Source organism: Cyanistes caeruleus, chromosome 5 (assembly GCF_971803275.1).
Source record: "Cyanistes caeruleus chromosome 5, bCyaCae1.hap1.1, whole genome shotgun sequence".
Classification (NCBI taxonomy): domain Eukaryota; kingdom Metazoa; phylum Chordata; class Aves; order Passeriformes; family Paridae; genus Cyanistes; species Cyanistes caeruleus.
Genome location: NC_141705.1, coordinates 42,103,581 through 42,120,052, shown reverse-complemented (window position 1 = coordinate 42,120,052; position 16,472 = coordinate 42,103,581). Strand labels below are relative to the sequence as shown.

The 16,472-nt window shown below is 42.0% G+C and overlaps 1 protein-coding gene across 1 annotated transcript; it reads left to right on the top strand.

Annotated features, from left to right (window-relative positions):
* Positions 1 to 9,859: 9,859 nt before the first annotated feature.
* On the top strand, positions 9,860 to 15,647 carry NPY2R (neuropeptide Y receptor Y2). The gene is made up of 2 exons (XM_086889956.1): positions 9,860 to 10,033; positions 13,058 to 15,647. The coding sequence occupies exon 2, from the start codon at positions 13,094 to 13,096 to the stop codon at positions 14,249 to 14,251; it is 1,158 nt and encodes a 385-aa protein (XP_086746082.1). The 5' UTR covers positions 9,860 to 10,033; positions 13,058 to 13,093; the 3' UTR covers positions 14,252 to 15,647.
* The last annotated feature ends 825 nt before the right edge of the window (positions 15,648 to 16,472 follow it).

Below are 16,472 nucleotides of genomic sequence, written 5' to 3'. Positions count from 1 at the left end.
GGTCATTCATGAGAAGCAGAAGGCAAAGTAGCTGCAGACTGTCAGCCACAAAGGGGAGTCTGGATCTTGGCACTTTTCCCCCAGACTCAGTGCCTTTTCTAAGCTGTGGGGCATGCAGTGAAGTTTTGCTTAACACCAAAGGCAAGTCCTCTTTCCTTAAAACAAATGCGGGTAGAAGAGTCCAAACCCTGATTTTAAATTGGTTTTTTTTCCACCACCATCCCAATAATTTCTAAACTATAACACATGTATATGGTATAAACATTTGGGTAAAAAATGTGGATTAGATTTGGAATCAATCAATCAATAGCTCACCAAGCTAGGACTGGCAGATTCACAACATCAGAAGTTGTTACTCAAGCAGAATTAAACTCACCTAGGATTAAAAAAGTAGTAATAACCTAAAGACTGCTGCGTAATCACATAAACCTGACTTTTAAGTACACAACTTTTTTCTCCCCTTCATTAAGCTTGGAATTTTTTATTAATTTCTTGATACATTAAAGTTTTCCTAATTTGAACCCTCTTCAGTATAAGTGGATATCTTTGATGGAAAGACAGATTATTGTTTTATTTATATCTATAAAGGAATGATTTTGTTTGACATGGAAATTATTTTAAAATAATATTTAATATTATAGTCCACTATACCTCTGCAATCACATTTATGAATGTGTGACAGCATTACTGCACTGTTCTACTGAGTTTACCCAAAAAAAATAAGAGAACTGAGTGTGTAATTTATATTATTTTGTAACTAGGAATGTTCTGTTTCTTTTGTACTGTAAAGGTTGATGAAGAAGCATAAACAAAAAAGAAGTATTTCTTGCCAGCAAATACTAGTACTTTAAAACAATATTGCAGTAGTAAAACTATTGTAGGTTTCTTTAAGAGTCAAACTAAATTGTACAGCTCCAAATGAAGGTGGAACTGGAGATTCATGTGCCTGCTGCTCTTGGTAACAAGGTGAGAGGTGCTGGCTTGTGGGTGCTGTGAGCCACTGCTCTAGCAAGGGGTTGAAGCCTTGAATTACTTTGCCTAAATAGAAGTTTGAGTGTGGTAAAGCCTTTCAGTCTCCAAGCTCATGGATTTGCTGCCTTGTATTGTAAAGTATCTCTGCAAAAAAATATTTGTTACTCAGGTGTCTTTACAAAAATAATATGTTTTCACTGCAATGTAAGTAAATAGGAGATATATAAGAAGGCTAGAGAAATCTCAGGATTTCTAGAAGGAGCAGGTTCATTGTTGATCATGTTAATACTTACCTGCACAGCATAAGATACAATGTTATGGAGAAAAAAATTGTGCAATGCTTCTGCCTTTTGTCTCTGAAAAGGCAAATCAGTTAAACCATTGAATTTTTCATAGGTATGAGTTCTTTAAAATGGCATAAAGTGGTAAAAATTTTAACAAAATTTACACAAAATTTCATTATAATTCTTCTGATTTATACGTTTTTCACTATTTTCCCACCATGTAGGCCAGATACATTTGAATGCTAAAGAACAGAACTGTAACATTAAAATCATACAAAACTACTTGTTAGTTAATGTTTGCTGAGGGAAGAAATGAGGTGATAAAGAAGCAATGTACTAAATTTTGCTCTCAAATTTGGCAGAGAGAAAAAAGGAATAACACTGATAAAGAAGATCTCTTCACACACAGAGGCTAACAGCATTTTCTTCTATTTTGGTGGTGAACAAAAGTTGCTATTAGGAGAGAGCGCATCCAACACTCCCAGGAGGAGAGGTTAATAGCCAAAACATCTGTGTACTGATGTTTGTTGGTGAGACCATGCTGGGAGGAAGGTTATAGGAACAAAAGAAGACATAAATGTATGGGAGTGTCCTGTATTCTGACAGGCAGGAATCAATGCTGGAGGACAGACAGAACCACAGGGAAAGCTTCAGGATAGCATGGAAGGGCGAGCTGGTGAGAGCCACAAAATACATTTTTTGTATATAATAGACAAGCCAGGGTAAGATAGATTGTGTGCAGATACATAGAACAGGGTAGTCTCTAGTCACCCAACAATACTCTGCTGCAGAATCTGTAGAGAAATCTGCTTTTCTGGTCTTCACTGGAATGCACTGACTGAAAGTTGTGGTATTAATTTCCCATAATGGCAGATCCATCTAAACCTGCCACCATTTTCACCTGTTAGGTGAAGAATTAGTGCACTGTTAAAATGTGTAAAATTGTGAATACGACAAAAAATTTATGGATATCAGAATGGGTTTACAGATGAAAACAATTGTTTTGGGATTTTTTTCTTTCTATTTTTGGCAGTCTAGGACTGCCAAACTATAGGTTTTGCCTATAACACCATAAAGGATATTTAGGAAAAAGGGAGTCTCTCTGTGGAATTTGTCTGGGAGAGGTATTTTGGATAGTTTCTGCATATAGGCAAGCCCCTTCAAGTCTTTGTGAACAAGAAAGGGAATGTCACAAAGACTGTCTATAAGGACAAATTTGATAAAATATGCATTAAAGCTCCAACCCTGTATAGTTTTTGCACCTGAAATCAATGGACACTAATGAAGTGTTTAAACTTCACTAAGGATGTGGGGAACAACTAGTCATATACTAGATTTCAATCCAGATACTGATGGGGAGAAAGTATACTTGCACATCCTTGTGCTATCACTAGCAACAGGTGGAATTCCTCTCATTGGAGTTTAGGTACCCACAGTGTACAAAGAACTAGCTGAGGTTTCCACTGGCGTTGAAGAAGATCTTGTAAATAGCTGATGGTGTTTAGGGTGCAATTAATCAACCAAACATAATAAAGTTTTAAACTCCACTAGTTAGACTGAGTAGGTCTCTCTTGACATTAAAAGAAGTGTAAGATAACTATCTCAGGTGCAAACACCTCCACACACAGCCTCCTGAGATGTTTTTGCATTTCCGGGGGATCTTTTGTGTCTTACCATTCCCCAGGACCCTGAGATGACCATTCTGCAGCTTGCAGGACAGGGAGGCGATGCTGAAGAGCAGTTGAATCTTCCCCACTCTAACCTGCAAAAAACAGCACTGCAGAAAGAGCTTCTTGCTGAAGGAAGGCTGTGCCAGCCAGACGTGCAGTGTGAAGGGAATAGATCTTCAGGGAATGACAGCAAAATTTCAGTGGAGCATGAAGGAGGCTTTCAGCTGCTCTGGAAAAGCAGGAGCTGCCACATTGCTTTGTGCCGAAGCCGGGCAGGATGGATAAGCTGTGTGCACAGATGGTGCTCTGGCTGCTGGTCTCCGGGCTGTGTGCAATCACAGAACGGTTCGCCTTACAAACATGCCAAACCCCTACCCACTTTCTTCCCAAGCCTCTTCCCATTCCCGCTCCTCCATCCTAAAATACTCCTAGCAATTCAAATGCCATCACTTTCTGGAAAATGTGGGTGGGAATCACAGGCAATTAACAAAGGAAAAGGGAGTTCATGGAGAAAACTGCCGGTTCAGTTCCGAGTGGGAGGCAGACTTTTTGGATCAGAGCACTTTTCAACCTTATGAAGGTAGGCTGACAAGCTTAACTTGTTCACAAATGGTGTTGTCAGTCAAAAATGAGGCACTGAAGTTTCACTACACTAGTAGGTGTGACACCTGTAATGGAAAGTATCAGCAAGGAAGAAGGAGAAACAGTTGAAACTTCCCAGCCTTTCTGTGTGTTAGAGTTTGAGTCATACAATTACAGCTCGAGAAGGGGGCTGTACAGGTTTGCTGTGTTTAGCCTAGAATTTAGTCCTTCAGAAGTTCCAAAATTGTGACAAAGTGCACAAATGAGACTATTTAAATGTAACTATTTAAAGTTAGTGATAACAAGTAAGGAAAGTGCTCTTTTTCCACTTCTTCAGTGATTAAAGTAGTTTCTTAAGGACAAGAAATACTTACAAAGTAAATCCACTAATTTAATGCCATGTATTATTACCAAAAGACATTATTGCATAAAATGCCACACAGAGGTACAGAATGACCCCGGATGAAGCCAGTGAGGGGTTCAAAACAGCCTGAAAATTCTGTGTAAATGTGGGAAAGTTTACTGAAATAGCGTGCAGAAACCTTGTAAGAATTAATTTACTTTCAGCAACATGGGAGAAAGATACTCACTTGTGTCTTAGCAAATTAAAAAAACCATTTCTTTCTGTAAGATGACATGGTTTCAGAAATCACTGGAAACTGTTTTTAATTGCATCTTCTATTTATGCTCACAACAAATATGATGAGTTTTACACGGCATTATGTCAGCATTATCAAAAAGGCTATCTTCATTCATGAATACCATTATTCATCAAAATAATTACATTTCTGGTGGGTTACTCTATCCACGTGGATTCTTTGGAGCATCTCTTCAGGACCTAGATGCCAACCATACCAGCAATCTCCTTCATCTTAATGAAGGCTGGCTGAGCAAAGTCAAAAGATGACACATTTCCTTGGGCTTAAGGACAACATGGAAGGGGCTTGTCATGAAAAGTTTTTTTCATGAAAAGAGTACCATATTGTAACAAAAAATCCCCTCCAAAACATATGGATATTTTTGAAAAATAATCTCACTAAAATATATTTTTGAGTAATCTATGTCTGAGTGATGTGCAGACAACTGTATGCTCCATGCATTCTCTACAAGGAATGAAGAAGGATTCTCCACAAGGAATTCTACAAGGAGGAAAGAATGTGTGTAAATTTTGTGACCAGTTTCTGTATTCTGAGATATGTAACTTGGAGAGTTATAGGGAACACATTTTTGGAAGTTTTTCATCTTTCAAACTTAGTCCTGATTGTCCCAGAAACAACTCATTCAACACTGCACAGATATCATCAACAAGCCAAAAACTGATCTTGAAGAACATCTGATTCAGTTTTAAGAACATACATAATCTTTTAAAATTGTTACAAAAATAAGTTTCAGATGAAGCAAAGGGTCTTTGTTTGGCATTGTTTGCATTGTTTGGCATTGTTGCTTGTAATAGCCGAGGATGTCTACAATTAGAAGTAATTTACATACAAACAAGCATACAACAAACAGATAGAGTTGACTCACTTTTTGAAAGCATCTAGAGATTCATTGCTTTCCCAGATACCAGAAACTGAGGACTGAAGTGTGTGTGATATTCAAGCTGTGTGTGAGAATCTAGTCTCTGTGATGAGTGCTCTAAAATAAACAGAGTATGCTTGCCTCGAGAACATCTAAAAACTCTTTAGAAATGGCAACAACTAGTTGTACAACAAGTGTTCAATACACTAACGAAGTGTCATTTTACACACTCCATTTTTGAGTTTTCAGAAATTTCTGTATTTAAAAAGAAGCTGTATAAAGGAAAAAAATAGGAAGGAAAAAACGTCTAAGATGCAAGCAACAAAAAGTATAGAAAAAATTATTTATTCCTGGTATTTTAAAATCCTATTAAATTTTGGCCAGCCTCTTTGAATTCAAATGACAGAGAAAAGATCTTAATAAAGGTTGAGTATTTCTGATAGAGATCTAGTAATGAAAAGAGCATAGAAAAACCTATGAAGAAATGAGAATTTCTATATTCTCTGCAGAGGAAGGATAGCATGTCAGTAAAGAGAAAGAATAAGATGGCAAAATACATACTGAGAATATAAAGAAATATCAAGGACACACTCAAAAACAGCATGTCTAGTTACTTACAGACTGTGTCACAGGTATGTAAATACAAATAGAGACGTGTTGGTGTTAAATGGGCAACTCGAAACCTGTCATTCCTTGGATGAACTACTCGATCTTACAGTGTTGACTTTGTCTGAATGAAACAAGTGTATGCACTTGGTGATTTGGGAAGGCTGTGTTTGAAATGCAGCGTTCAGCTCTGCAGTCTTGCCTTGTGTGGAAGCAGTGCAGAACTCAGTCACAGCCTGTGAGCACAGAGCCAGCTGAACCGAGCCTTTGGTGCAATCCTTTTTGAAGGAGAGGCGCCCAAACTGTTTGTTTAACCAGCACTGGCTGTGAAGTACTGCTGTGAGCAACTCCAAGCTGGTATTTATACATAGCTACCAATTCCTCTCATTACCTGCTGACTTGTATTTACCCCTAAGGCAGATTGATGATATGTTTTTGTGCATACAGTTATATTACTGCATTTGAAAAAGAGAAATAAGTAGAACTGAACCTGTGAGACTGAATCAGTTTATAAAAGTATGGCAAAATGTTTACAGACTTATATAAGTATAAAATTCACTCCTTAGCTATTTAAACACTTTTGTTCCGACCTTTTAAGTAAGAAAAGTCTTTTTCCTATTTAATTTTACACCATATGATTTCTGTGTGGGTACCACATAACAGATTCATAACAGATCTTTTTTCTCAAGGTCATTTTTCAGGGCTTTTTCCCCTCATTTTATTTTTAAGGGATTTTTCCAGGCTATGTAGAACACTTAAATCCCTGAAATCTGACTCACTCTAGGAAAATCTGTGTGAGTAAGGACTGGCAGAGTTTGGGTTGATTGAGTGGCATGCAGCACAGCACTGCTTTTAAATGTCAGTGTTCAAGGGGCAGCGGTTTCTTTTAAATTCAACCCTCACAGTAAATAATATAAGGAAAACTCTGTCTGGGGACAGGAGATGGGACAGCTGCTGCCTTTTCTTGTTGATGTTCATCAAGGCTTACTTGCCATTTCAGCAAATCTGATGTTGGACACTTTAATTGACAAGGTCTGGCAACTGTTTCCTACTTCTGTGGTTCAAACAAAAGTCATTACTGCTTCAAGTCTGGGCACCACACGCAAACCTTTATTTTTCTCCTGAGAGCTGGCAAACTTAGGAGGAGCTGGCATAAATGTTTATTGTTCCATCAGAAAAAAAAACACAAAAAAACCCTTCATGTTGGACAGAATTTGACAAGACAATTGTCTAACAGTAAAGAGAGTTGAACAGAGACCGCCAGAGGCAACCTATGTAAATTGGGTATCTTCCACCCTGCCATACCTCCCTAAGTGGGATTTACAGCAGATACAACATAAATCCAACGGGCATTTCATCCAAGCTGTTAAGATATGTTATCTAATTTCATCTTAGTACATATACATATTCACAGCAAAAGCTCATTTATAGACTTGCCTTAAATAGGAAGCTGAGATTTAAACTGTGGCTCATTTGTTTAATGTAAGACAGTTTGCACAGTCTAACTTTACAGTCTATATCAAGACATAGCAAGAGTGTAGCCAACAGGTTGAGATGTGACTATTCCCCTCTATTTATCAGTTGTGAGACCATGTCTCTGGTCACAGCTGGGTTCAGTCTGGGGCTCCTAGTGCTGGAAAGACTTTGGTAGACTGGAGTAAGTGCAACAAAGGGACACCAAAGCAGTTGAAGCTGAGTTACATAACAATCACCGTGGTGTTGGGGGAACTGAGTTTGCTCAGCCTCAAAGAAGGCAAGGCTGAATGGAAATCTAACAACTGTTCACAGCTACCAGGAGGAACACAGGGCTAAGACAAAATGCATTTAGTGCGAGCTGGAATGTGGGAAAGTCTGATTTGATACCAAAAAAAAACTGTCTTACTTTGATAGTTGTTGGCAGGACAGTCTGCCCAGTGAGGGCAGTATCTCTTACTCAGATATACTCAAAACTCTCCTGGAGAGGAGACATAGCCTCACACAGCCTGCTGCATCTAGACTTGATTTGATAAGGCTGAACATGAAGATTTTTGGAAGTTCCATCCAACTTACAGTTCCGTGATTCAATGACTCAAGGCTTATCATGGTTCTTGGGATGGAAATTCGAGTGCACACAAAGCAAAGAATGCACAGTTGTTTTGGAGGTGATCACCCAGCAGCTCACTTCATATTGAACAGCCCATTTGCTACTTGACTCCTTCTGCCCTCAATGTTAGTGCTTTCATGGCTTGTGGTTCAAGGCAGTCTTTATGGGACCATCAAATTCCACTCTTTTATGAGCAATAAAAAAATGCTGGTTTTTATTAGAAATGCATTTCCATTAAACACTTCAGTTGTGCCTGGACACAGAATTGCCATGTAATAGGGAATAACACCCTTTTTTTCTTGCGTGGGAAGTCAGCCCTTACTGACATAAAAACCTCCAGGAAAACTGCCCTTCTTGACTTCTTCCAGGAATCTGGAAGTGTAAGAAACAGCCTTCCCTTAGCTATGGAGTCATGAGCTGGGCAGATTATAGAGATTTGTAGCATTTCACAGTACCTTCCAAGACATAAGGAGTAGCAGAAATATATTAAGTTAGAAAGCATATGCGGAGTAGGGCAAAACAGCAACACCCCTGAGATCAGTGGAAGGCCACTGCTGACTGCTTGTCAGGGAAGGGAAGGAAAGAATTGCAGGCCATGTATTATACAAGTGCTGTAATTACTAAAATTCACTGCATGCATTTATGTCTGTTGATAGATCAAAAAATAAATCCTACAATTGGATTGACTTGGGAAATGAATAAACAGGGGTAGGAGAATTGAAACTCCTGGCTCTTTATTTAGTCATCAAAGGAATCTCTTTTGCAATAAGCTAGGGGCATTCCATTAACAGTCTCAGAAGTGTTGAAGGACTAAGAGCAAGGCCTTTTCTGAAGAGATAGCCTGAATTAGTAAAGATCCAAGGCCATTCTCAGGATAGGTTTTGAATTTCAAAAGCAACTCTAAATCACTGAAGTTACTCCTTGATGCTCCCTTAACATTCTCTGCTGTAGATAAAGGCATATTATTGAGCTATAACAAAAAGCAAGAAGCATTACCTTTGACAAGGGAAGTGCTTTTGTATCAAGTCTCTTTTGGAAGAAAAATAGGACAGAAAAGGGAAGATAATGTTGCTGATCTCTGAAACCACCTTAAATATGAATGCAAATTTACCTAAGTGACAGGAGGTAAAGGAGTATTCCTATTCTGGAAAGCACCTTCTGTAAGGTTTGGGAAGAGGATTGTTTAAGTATCAGTGCTATAGCCATAGAGAAAGCAAAGTCTCCTAGTTCCTACTCTTGGGAATTACGACCAGGCCTGAAGCACATTTTGGTAAATCGGGTCCCCAGATATGCACTGAGGACAGAGTCCCTTGAAACTTGGAAGTTATATCTAGAGAGAGGTTTCAGACTCCCAGTAAAACACTAAGCAGAGCCCACTAATGGATTTATGGATTAATGACTTTACAAAGCTGGACCTTACCAGAGGCACAGCAATGCTGGCTGGCACTAGTCCTCTGTCAAGCTGGCTGGCAGGAGAGCTGTTTTGAAAGGTTATTGATATAGAACCAAATAAAAGCAGCAGCTGTTGTCTCTACCTTTCCAGCCTTGTAAATAAATATGAAATATTTTATTTTGCTCTTGACAGAATAGGTAAATGCTTTATTCATCCTTACACCTGCTCTGGCAACAGCCACATCTGAGGATCAGAAAATCTGTGCAAGCTGCGGTGCTTTGTAAGCAAGGATTTCAGCAGGATTTCAGCAGCTGTTGGGAGCGAAGGCATCCCCTTTATGCCGCACCTCGGGGACCGGGAAAGCTAAGGAAGCAGGCTCGGGTGTGCGGCGCGTACAGCAGCTCGGGTCTGCCGCGACTCCCTCTTTCCCCAAACCCCTGCTGGAGGCCGGCAGCGCTGCGAGGAGCGAGGGGCAGCCGCCACAGCCCGAGCGCGCTGCCCGCAGCCTTCCCGCGCCCGGAGCCCGGCGGGAGGAGCCGCCCCGGCCCCGCCCGAGCCCGCCCGAACCCGCCCGAGCCCGCCCGGCCCCGCCCGAGCCCGCCCGAGCCCGCCCGAACCCGCCCGAGCCCGCCCGGCCCCGCCCGAGCCCGCCCGGCCCCGCCCGAGCCCGCCCGAGCCCGCCCGAGCCCGCCCGGCCCCGCCCGAGCCCGCCCGAGCCCGCCCGGCGTGCGGGGGCCGCCGCCTCCAAACTTTGTACGGGGCGAGCGAGGGGAGAGCGGCGGGAGCCGAGCCCGGCGGGGGAGCCGGGGCAGCCGCCCCGCTGCCGAGCGAGGGCTCCGCTCCCCACAGCCCTGCCCTGCCCTGGCACGCCGGCTCCGGGGCAGCAGCCGCCGCGCCGAGCTCGCCTGCCCGCGGCGAGAGGAAGGTAAGAACGGGGAGACGGAGCGGCGATCCCGGCACGGGGCGGCCGCAGGATCCCCGCAGCGCCCGGGAACGGGTGTCTGTCCCCGGGGTGGGTGTCTGTCCCTGGGATGGGTGTCAGCCCCCCCTGGGATGGGTGTCTGTCCCCGGGGTGGGTGTCTGTCCCTAGGGTAGGTGTCTGTCCCCGGGGTGGGTGTCTGTCCCTAGGGTAGGTGTCTGTCCCCGGGCACAGCTCCGGGGGCGGGAGGGAAGCGGCGCCGCATCCCAGAGGCGCGTTTGCTGCCAGCTTCGCCTCCAGCAACCCCAGCCCCTTCCCCAGCGCAGGCACTGCGGTCCTGATGGGAATGCTGCTTGCTAATGTAATCACGTATTCCTCCCTTTTTGCTTACTTGCTCTCAGAGCCGATGTAAATCCTCTCTGGGCCTTTCTCGGCCGAAAGTTAGACTCAATTTGATGCCTGACCATGAGGATCTGACTGCTGGGGGGGGAGGGGGGGGGAACGGGAAAAGAACCCCGGTGTGGTGCAGTATGCAAGGTGTGACAGTAAATGCTATCACCTGGAGAGTTTATCCCCAAAAAAGAACAGAAGGGTCCTGTCAAACACTACCTGGAGTGTCACCTCGGTTTTATTCCCGTGCAACTGATATTTTGCCCACATAACTGTCCCACCAACAATGTCAAACTTGTCCAGTTTCTTTCATCACTTGCTGACACACAAGCTCATTTCTGTTTTAAACTGTAGTTGTCCCTTCTTTCTCCCTCAGCTTTGTCTTATTGACAAGACCAAAGCATCTTTCATCAACCTGAATAGGGCAGTAAGAAATAAAATAAAAGTGTCAGAACAAGGGAAGGCTTTGCTAAAAAGAAGGAGTTGCAAGAAGAAATTAACAGAAAGTCGGGGACTAGAGAAATGGGTGAAAATATTTTCGGGTAGAAAGGGAAGCTATGTTATTTGGCTGAGCTACATCCTTCTGCCTGGATTTAGGGAAAAGAAGGGAAAGAATTTATATTTGTCAGCCCTTTTGCCTTTCTACTTCTGTGTGTAGACATGACCTGCACTGAAAAAAAATAATGAGATTTTGAAGCATCTGACAGTCCTGGGACCTCACCAAATCTCTACTGTAATGATATATGGAAGCATAATTCCTGGGTATGGCGGGAATAGGTCAAAGGAAAATGCTCATCAGAGTTCTCAACTTCTGCATAGCCTCGACTGTGCAAGTTGTGGTGCATCTCTTGCATTTTTATTCTGGTGGACTAAAGGTGTATTGATAAGGAATCCTTTCCTGACATCCATTGCTTAGACTAGTAGTTGAAAACTGATTATACTGCTAGAATCACAGTGTACACTTGTATGAGCAGCTGGCACATCTCAGCTGCGTATCTTGTGATGTTTCACATCTCAGGCTTACTCTATTAATTGTTGAATAAATGTAGACTAAACAGTGTGTCATAATTCTGACCTGTTTTGCTGGGGGGAAAATGCCTTTCATTTCATGCAGTTGATCTGTTTCTTTTGCAAAAATAGCTCACCCTGAGAAACTCTTTGGGATGTTGTGTGGGATAGAAGCAAGTAAAAAGGGTTCAGTCTCCTGCTGGTAGACAGCGCTCCTTTCTCAGTTTGGAAACCATACTGAAGGATGTCACTCACTGATAGTTACTGGGAGCAGAGGTAGGGATGAAAATGTACCTCTGGTCCTCTGAAACAATTCACTGAAGATGGAAGGAATTAAATGGAGCCGATCAAAAAAGAACAAGAATTTTTTAAAAGCCATGTTCATCCAAACACACCAATAGCTGTTTCTTTAGGCAGATTTGAATTTGAGAAGGATTAAGCTATGTGTAACACTTGAAAGTGACGTTTCTTCTCCAGTCTTGCTTTCCTTAAGGGAGCTAATTAACAGGGAAACAGAGTGAGAAACTCAGGGCTGCCCTTGGTGGTGAACAGTGGTGTTTTATTGATAAGTTTGCTTGGCACTGGTAACTTCTTATTATTTTCCCAGGCCAAGGAAAGGAGTCCCCAGGTTCTCGGTTCTTGGGTAGCATGCCACCCATGCTCTGAGCAGTTTGCATGAGGATGTGTACTTTTTCACACTGGACTGAAGTTCAAGTCAATGCAACTGATTGTAAAACCATTCATACATTGTGCCTACCGAAGTCTTAGGGTAGCATTGAATTTGGCTCAGCCTGTGTAAGGAAGGGGGGGAAAAAAAGGTGATTTTTATGCCAGTGGTGAAATTCTTACTGACATCATCAGGGGAATGATTTGCTCTTCACTATGACTGCAGTCAGAAAAGAATGCCTGATTGGCAGCCTCCAAGGAGCTCTGTTTTCTGAAACATCACACAGAAAGGAAATATCGTGTATAACTGTGTTTCAATTGTTTCTTGAGTTGATTTCAGCGTGAATAAGTTATGCAGTCATTTCAAGGAAATTATATTATTTCAAGTCTATTTCAGTGGTATTTTTTATTTGCCGCATGGTACAAACTGTTGTAAAACAAAGTTTCTTAAAGAAAGGCCCCAGCAATTTAGTTCACTGGTATTAAGGAAGGTCATAAATCTGTAAGAATTCAGTAACTATTTAAGGAAAACATTTTTCATTAAGGAAAAGCTGGAAGATTATTATGCTATAACACTCTGGATGGTGCTGTTCCAGGTAGAATTCCCATAGATATTACTGGAAGATTTGTGCTAAATAAGCACTAGTTTTAGGTAGTGGATTGTAAAAAAATTATATGCTGCCCAGCAGGATCTTAATTTTTCTGCATTTACTTAGGCAAACTTTGTCTTTGGAATGCTTTTGAAATCTGCTCTAATTTTAAGCAGGAATCATGCCTAAATAATATTACTGGCTCAGCCTTAAAAATGTAAGGGCAAGAGAATTTAAATATATTAAGACAGATCTTCTGTTAATTCTGCAATGTAGCATGTGGGTTAAGAACGAGATGTAGCTTTAGCTCGTTGCTTCTTGTCTTAGCCCATGTGGACCAATTTCTCCATTTGTTCTTGTACTGTTTTGTTTTCAGGGGCAGGTCTGTGGCTCAGACCAAGCTGCTGCAAGGATGGGGCCCCTGGAAGCAGTAGGTGAGGAAAACCAGACAGATGAAATGAAAATGGAGCTGTTCACTAAGCTGTACTTGACAAGATACACCACACCTCTCAACGAATTGGCTCTGGACCCTAAACCAGAACTGAAGGACAGCACAACACTTGTTGAAGTACAAATAATTCTCATCTTTGCTTACTGCTCCATTATCCTGCTGGGAGTGATCGGAAACTCCCTCGTGATCCACGTGATCATCAAATTCAAAAGCATGCGCACAGTGACTAACTTCTTCATTGCCAACCTGGCAGTGGCTGACCTGCTGGTGAACACGCTGTGCCTGCCCTTCACTTTGGTTTATACACTCTTGGGTGAATGGAAACTGGGCCCGGTCTTGTGCCACCTGGTGCCTTATGCCCAGGCCCTGGCTGTCCACGTGTCTACTGTCACTTTGACTGTGATCGCTCTGGATCGTCACCGCTGCATCGTCTACCACTTGGAAAGCAAAATCTCTAAGCGGATCAGCTTCCTGATTATAGGAGTTGCCTGGGCAGTCAGTGCCCTGTTGGCAAGTCCTCTGGCCATCTTCCGTGAGTACTCCTTGATTGAGATCATTCCTGACTTCAAGATTGTGGTCTGCTCTGAGAAGTGGCCAGGGGAGGGGCAGCTTAACTATGGCACCATCTACAGCATCTCCATGCTCCTGATCCAGTATGTGCTGCCTCTGGCAGTCATCTCCTACGCCTACATCCGTATTTGGACCAAGCTCAAGAACCACGTTAGCCCTGGGGCGGGGAATGACCACTATCACCACCGGCGCCGGAAAACCACCAAGATGCTGGTGTGCGTGGTTGTGGTGTTTGCTGTCAGCTGGCTGCCCTTTCACACCTTCCAGCTGGTCAGTGACATTGACAGTCAGGTGTTAGACCTGAAAGAGTACAAACTGATCTACACCGTGTTCCACGTCATTGCCATGTGCTCAACGTTTGCTAACCCCCTTCTCTATGGCTGGATGAATAACAACTACAGGACGGCCTTCCTCACGGCCTTCCAGTGTGAACAGCGGCTGGACTCCATCCACCCCGAAGTATCAGCAGCTTTCAAAGCCAGGAAGAAACTAGAAGCCAAGAGGATTCAGTTCCCTGGGGACTCCTTCACACAACCTACCAATGTCTAAAATATCTGACTTCAAAGAAGAAATGGATATGTTGTGGACAAAGGGATGAACCCATTTTGGTACATGCATTTTCAATGCATAGTTTTATTCATAAATGGTGAAGGAACAGTAGCGGGAAAGTCAAGGCAGGTACTATGATTTGAGGGGAGTTGATTGACATCAAGAATATGTAACTGTAAAACTGCAAGGAAGTAAAAGGGAGAGGCTTTGTTTATGGCTGTCTCTAACAGGGTAAACACTCTTCCATCCCTCCCATCTTCCTGACAAGTCTAAATGACAAGGGCTGGGCTTGCTGATTTTTCTGGAGGAAGGCAAATGCCTGATCTATAGCACAGGAATATTGGTGGTGAGTGAGGGTAGTTTTTGTATTCGATGCTGAGGTCAGGGAGTGTGGAAGTCTGCCAGGAGAAACAAGCCTGTCTGGTGGGGGAATCACCCCAAAAACTCAGTTTTTGGGGTTGAACCTCAAACTTTTCAGTCCCCTTCTCTCCCACAGGCATCTTTTTCAAAGACAAGGGAATTAAGAAGATAAATACGTTACTTCTTTTTGACTTGTGCTAGACTATTTCAAACCAGAGCATTTGAAATCGATTAGGTGGTGAAAACAGAAGAGAAAATAAAAACCAAACCCACCCAGATACCGGATTCAATGAGAGGAAAGTTTCTACATAAAATGAAATGTGGGTTTTGGCCAATCAAATGGGGTAAAAAGTCAGCCCTTAAGAACTGGCAGGTGTTACGTGAGAAAATCACGAGCCTGTGACTTGATCAGTCATTCCCTGCAGGTTCCTGCCTTTCATTCTGCTCTGGGAACAGCTCACAAATGCAGTGCTTTAAAGTGGCATTTGAGGGCAGGGAATGCAGGCTCAGGTCTTCTGTGAGCACTTCATAAACTGCTAATATTTTCATTTTCAGGACCTGCTTAAATGTCTAATGTGTTATTAACTCCACAGGCTTTGAATTGTTGCTGCTTCTGCCTGGATAATAAAACAGCAGATAATTCTGATCCTCTGGAAAGGCTGCTAGATGGTAAAGTGCTTTTCCTTATTGTGGTTTTATGTCACATACTCATCTCGTCCCAGAGCTCTTTCCATCTTTAGCCTTTGTAAAAATTAAGAACATCTGAATGACTGTAACCTGATAACAGTATGCTATGTTTATGTGATAACTTATCAGTTATTCTGCATGCTGTAGTTAATAGTTAAATTCCTTTTTTTGCTCAGGTATAAAATTTTAATCTGTTTACCGTGTTGTACACAGCAATGCTCAACTCTTCTATGTCTTTGTTCAGCCTCTTTGAACTCATTAAAGAGATGAAGAAATTTCAATCCGTGTTTATTCCAAGCTGCCCTGTTGCTTATCTAGAATAAAAACAAGCGTGATACTTTCCCTTGAAGTCTAGTTTGACGGCTACATTTCAGCAGCCTCATTTTTTTCTTTCCGTTTTTTGTTGTTCCTAAATTCATTGTGTTTTCTCTTACAAATTAAAACCCAAGAAAACTCCAGTGCTGAAATGTTTGCAATTGAGTAGTATCAGACCTTTATCAAGTGGAGAAATTCATCTTTGTGTATTCAATATTTGGTACCATCCTTTAAATATCCATGAAATCATTTGGACTTGGATTTTCATGAGCAGAAAAGGGAGGTCTAGAGAATTAGCTAGTGTTTACTCAAGCAGGAAAAAGTATCCATCGTTCTTAAACAGTTTTACAAAAATAGATTAATTCTCCACCATGTTCAGGACATGATATTGCCCACAAGTTATTTTTGTCTGAATTAATAATATCCAAAAAGTAAGCTTGAAACTCTTACGGGTGAAGAAGGATTATAGAAGTGTGCAATTATTATGGACATCAATCACATGTATCTCTTGACACTGAACCCTTCATCAAAAGTATTATTACTACAAATAGCCTCCATTATTTAAAACACAAATGATTTAAAACTTCTGTTTCAACTCCTTTAAGCCTGTTAGAATGTGGTATATGGACAGTTTTGAAGTAACCATGACAGTGTGTGCAAAATCTACAATTGCCAGACTAATTCTCTGTAATTTTAAGTCTGCTTTACATCAGCCAGTATAAAAGAAATTAATTACAAATAATCTTCCCGTTTATTTCATGGTATCTTTATTTTATGGCTTCCTGAGCTTTCTCTGCAGCCATCATGCTGAGCCAGAGCTGGTGCCCTAATTTATTGCTTTCCTGTCTGCCTGGTGGAG